Genomic DNA, 5,516 nt, shown 5'->3' with positions numbered 1-5,516 from the left:
CTTTTAAAATCAGGCCAAGCACTGGTCAGATTTCCAAGCTCATCCCCAACACTTCTGACATCTCACTTCTTAAGCCAGCATCTAACAGAAAATTTCCAGAACTTCACATGATATGAATCCAACAACAGCAAACCAAACCTCACCAGTCATAAATCAGAGTACAGAACTGATAATTATTTTATCACTAAGGCTACCAACATGTATGAAGATTTATCCAACCATTTTTTCTTCAATGTAAGCTCAAATTTACAATCAGACACAGAGGAACATCCAACATACACATAACTAACAAACAATAGAAATTTCAAAACAATGTGATATTCAAATAAAAATTACATTATTTGAAACTATCAAGCACATACCTTAATAGTAGTAAAGAAAGAGAAGAAAGAAAATAAGTCTCTGAAAACTGGGAAGAAAGCAGCAGCAGAAAACAATGGACAACAGCCTTAAACCTCAAAACCAGAAATCCAGGAAATCCCAATAATATAGAAAAGAAACCAGAGATTCAGGTGGATCCTAGATCTTCATTTTATATTAAAATGAAGTCACAGACTGCCTTTTGGAAGAGAAATCCGTATGAAATTAGGGCAGAAATTGAAAATAAAGAGTGAATTCTGTGTGTGTCCTTTCTTTTTGTCCAATTCCCCCCAAAAATGTGTGAGTGAGATCCTTTATATAGAGTGAAAAATCTGTCATGTGCTCCTAAAGATAAGGGAATAATTCTCAGAATGCAATCCCTAAATTTTAGGGAAAAGAGCATCTTTTACAACTGAATTGGACAGTTGTCCCTTTTCAGATATTTTCTTTTGACAACTGTCCCCCTTTCTATTTTTTTAGCATCTTTTAATTCTGAAACTATCCCTAGTTCTTTTATTTTATTGCACTTAAGTCCCTTATAGAAACTTCTTGCCCAAATACCTAAGATTCTCTGATTTTAGTATACCTTTTAGTCCCCCAATTCTTGCAAATTACTAATTGTTATGCAACCTAACACAGAATTAAATGAATTTAAATCCTGCCTAATCTAAACATGCTAAACATATGAAAAGATATGCTAATAGTCCATTACTTATGCATCATTAAGCAGGCATTTCAAATGATAATTTTAGCAAAATCAGCTAAGTACAAATGAAACTAAGCTAAAATATGCGATAATTAACCTAAAACTAAGCTATATCATGTGAAACAACCAAAACACCAGTCTGTGAGTAAATCATACACTTAAGCCAAATGACCATGAAAGAACGGAAGGAATTATTACCCATTAATGACATCACTGCTAGCTTCAAACAATCCGAGCAGGGGGCGATATCGTCACATGAGCACTGGTTCATGCTCGAAAGACAGAAACAATGGCTGCCTGTAACGATAACGACCATAGCTTGGCCGAAGAGTCGAATACCAAGCGATACCTCAAAGCTATGGGGCTACTATCCTGAGCCATTAAGGTTTTGAACGGAGAAGAAAGGGTCTGAGGCCAATCAAGCAGAGGTGACCAATCAACGACATGAAATCACCCTTCGACTCTGAAGGTAGTTGATTGGGGTAGGTAATAACGAAAGACAAACCCGAGTTTGGAAAGAATCGAAAAAGAAAAATAACTAGGTTTTCTTGACTTCTTAGATTTGGAATTCGGGGAGTTTGGATGATTATTTGGGAAAACTGGTAAGGGATTTGGGATTAGGGAAGTGTGGGGATTATAGGGTGAAGATTTGGGGCTGTTTGGACGGTGACCGCCAGTCGGTGGGGGGTGAGGGATTTGGGGGAGGCTAGGGTTTCATTGAGTGAGAGAGATGGAGAAGTGAGAGGGGTCTGAGGGGTTTGGGGGGTGTCTCCGACAGATATAAGGGATTAGAGAGGGGAGTTATGAACCGTTGGATGAGATGGGTTGAATGGCTGGGATTAGCATTACTAAAACGATGCCGTTTTGGGTTAAATGAGGGCTGGAACGGACTGGGCTTGGGGCGAGTTGGGTTTAAAGGAAAATTGGGCCAACGCTAAGGTTTTGGCCCAATTCGGAAACAAACACAGCCTTTCACATTTTTTTCTTTTTCTTGAATTTTTTAAATCCTAATAAAATTGATTAAAAACCTAAGTTAAGTTCTAAAACAATCTAATTTGTAGAATTGAATTGATTATCTATTTCTAACGTTAAAATAATCAATTAACTTAAAACTAATGAAAGAAGAAAAAATAATAATAATCTTCCTGCTTGCTGATTGAAACTTCTACACCTTCTTGATGTCCATCACTTTGTGTACCTGCATGAACAATGCACATATCCTCCACATTTTGAGAAACTTCCTGCATACCATCAGTATTTGTCTCCTGTAGGGCTGGTAGGTTTTCCTGCAGATCATTATGTCTATTGTCTTGCACACCCATATCTTCTGCTGTTGAGGTTGATACATTTCTATCATATATGCTGCTGCCTGGCTGTGTGTGCAGAGGTGAGAACTGCAGTGCTCCTTGCTCTATATATTCCTGTGCATCCAATGAAGTGCTTCCATCTTTCTTAGCAAATAGAAACTCTGATTCTTTGAATATAATATCTCTACTTATAAAGAACTACTTTGTGGCTAAATCAAGCAGAATATAACCCTTTTGTGTTTCAAAATATCCCATGAGAATGGCTGCTTTGAACCTTTCTGTAAACTTATTTGTCTTGACCAAATTTGTTGCATAGAATATACAACCCATAACTCTTAAATGTGCAATATTAGCCTTCTTATGATATAACAGCTCATATGGAGTTTTTCCTCCTAGAACACTTGATGGTAACCTATTGATCAGGTATACTCCTGTCTTAATACACATTCCTCAGTATTTGATTGGAATTGCTCCTTGAAATTTCAAAGCTCTTGCAGTGTCAAGTATACATCTGTGTCTTCTTTCCACTATACCATTCTGCTGTGGAGTATAAGGGCAGCTGCTTTGGTGAATTATACCAAGACCTGTTAATAGCTCTGAACATTGTGCATTAAAGAATTCAGATCCATTATCTGATCTTATCGTTTTAATTACAATACCAAACTGGTTTTGAACCATGGTAATGAACTATTTTATTGCCACTACTACTTTAGATTTTAGCTGCAAAAAAAAACACCCATATATATCTAGAATAATCATCCACAATTGTTAAGAAGTATTGTTTCTTATCAAATGTAGCAATTTTATAGGGTCCGCATAGGTCCATATGTACAAGATGAAATACTACTTTTGCTCTGGAATTGCTCAATGGAAACTTCAATATAGTCTGTGTTGCTAGTGGACATATCAAACAATTCTCCTGTGACATCTTATTGTCCTTATTATGCAAACCTACTACATGTTTCATTACTGATGAGGATGGGTGACCTAGCATGTTGTGCCATACTTTACCTGAATCTTTGCTTGCCCTGCTTATAGAATTAAGTGCCTTTATTCTGCTAGCCGGTCCTCTAAGCACATATAATCCTCCTCTTTCTTTACCTATCCCCTTCACCTTGCCATTCCAAAGATCCTGAAACACACACAAATCAAGAAAGAAATTGGCATTAAATTTCAGCTCCTTTGTTAGCTTTGCTACTGAGAGAAAATTAAACTTGAAATTGGGAACATAAAGCACATCTTTAATCTTTCTCTTATCTAATAAGATTGTACTACCAATATGAGTAATATCAACCTGTTCTCCAGTTGGAAGATGCACCCTATATCTATCAGTTTTCCTTTTACACTTAATATATGTTAGTAATTCTAAATCAGAAGTGATGTGATGGGTAGCACCTAAATCTACAACCCATTCCTTCTCCTGTGATTTCTGTGTAAAGCTGCTCATCAAACACTTAACCTCACCTGTACCTACCATATTTGACTGATTCTCCCCAGATTCCTTGTTCAAGAGACTCAAAATTTGATTGTATTGGTCTTTGGTGAAGTAATGATATCCCTTGTGCTCAGCAGCTCCAGATGAACTATCTCCCATATCCTGCACAGAAGATGTACTTACATCTGCATTGTTGATCATAGCCATAGGTTCTCTTCTCCAACCACCTGGTTTACCAACACCATTGCCACCATGCTTGCCAGCATTAGGATTATTCCATCCAGGTTTACCAGTATTGGTGCCATTCCAACCATTCTGATTCCCAGTGTCAGGACTCTGCTGTCAATCACCTTGAGTCCTTACTCCTTCACCATATCTCCTTTTTGGAACAAAATCAACAGGGTAGTCGATGATCTTGTAACAATTTTTCTTAGTATGTCCCTTTAGATGACAGAATTCACACTGAAGATATTGTCTCCTTCCTCTTCGTCTTCCTGCTTGCATAGCTAATGGCTCTATTTTATCAGTAGTTACAGCATTCACTTCTATTTTATGTTGGCTTTCATCTTGAATAATCATGGCATAAGCTTGATTTAGGCTAGGTGCATTTATTTTCATAAGGATTTACCTTCTAGCTTGATCATATGACTCATTCAAACCAGACAAGAATTGCATAACTCTTTGTTGATGCAAATTTTCTGCATGATCTTTTGATTTCTCACAGCAATTAGGAAATGGAACCAAAACATCATACTCATGCCATAACTCCTTTAATTTTGAAAAATACACTGAAACAGTGCTAGTTCCTTGAGATAATGTGGCAATTTCACTATGTAATTGAAAGATCCTAACACGATTTACCTTATTGAACCTTTCTCGTAAATATTCCCACACGAGGTGTGCATCAGATGCATACATGACTCCACCTATAAGTTTTGGTGCCACATTGTTCATAATCCATAAGAGAACAATGGTGTTGCAAGTCTCCCACTACTCTAGCAGTTCTCCTTCATACGCACTCCTGCTGCAACTACCAGTGACAAAACCTAATTTCTTCTTCTCCATAAGTGCAATCCTCATCAACCTACTCCATAGCCCGTAATTCTCCGAGCTTGTGAGCTTCACAGGTACCACGACTAAGCTAGGAGTATCAGAAAGTCTAATATATAGCGGATGATTGTGGTCAATTGCTGCCATCTCCGACATTGACGAATCAGTCTCTGACATTGATAAATTTTGACGATCTTCAACAAATTTCGATTAATCGGTGATAGAAATGTGGGAGGAGAAATCAAAGATCTAGCACGATGCAATCCAGGCACGCTGCTCTGATACCATGCTAAAATGCAAGGATTAACCAAGGGCTTCAATTGAGGACGGTTTTAGAAGTAATTTTGAGAGAGAGTCGGTTAATTGAGAGAATGATCAAGCCTCCGTTCTATTGATCTTCAGCATCGTTATATACAAAGAACTAAAGAAGAAGAAGATTAATGAATGCAAAATGACTAATCTACCCTTAACTTATATTAACAACTTCAACTACTCCTAACAGCCTAACTAACTGATCACATGCATGACACATGCTATATTACAATAGCCTTGATATCGATTGAACTGTTAATGCAATTTTACCAGTTGTAGTAGGTTGTTTATCCATTATAATAGTTCATGGTAAGATTATGAATAAATAATTGGTTAGTAAAGATTT

At 37.2% G+C, this 5,516-nt stretch overlaps 1 protein-coding gene across 1 annotated transcript; it reads right to left on the bottom strand.

Moving 5' to 3' along the window:
* Positions 1 to 2,823: 2,823 nt before the first annotated feature.
* On the bottom strand, positions 2,824 to 5,035 carry LOC107786926 (uncharacterized). Its single transcript, XM_075228022.1, has 6 exons — positions 4,843 to 5,035; positions 4,670 to 4,734; positions 4,437 to 4,576; positions 4,272 to 4,323; positions 3,385 to 4,147; positions 2,824 to 2,969 (listed from the first exon to the last, which is right to left on the bottom strand). The coding sequence occupies exons 1-6, from the start codon at positions 5,033 to 5,035 to the stop codon at positions 2,824 to 2,826; spliced, it is 1,359 nt and encodes a 452-aa protein (XP_075084123.1).
* Positions 5,036 to 5,516: the final 481 nt, after the last annotated feature.

This window comes from Nicotiana tabacum, chromosome 2 (genome assembly GCF_000715075.1).
Source record: "Nicotiana tabacum cultivar K326 chromosome 2, ASM71507v2, whole genome shotgun sequence".
NCBI lineage: Eukaryota > Viridiplantae > Streptophyta > Magnoliopsida > Solanales > Solanaceae > Nicotiana > Nicotiana tabacum.
The sequence above is the reverse complement of the archived record's forward strand: the minus strand, read 5'-3'. Positions and strand labels throughout refer to the sequence as shown.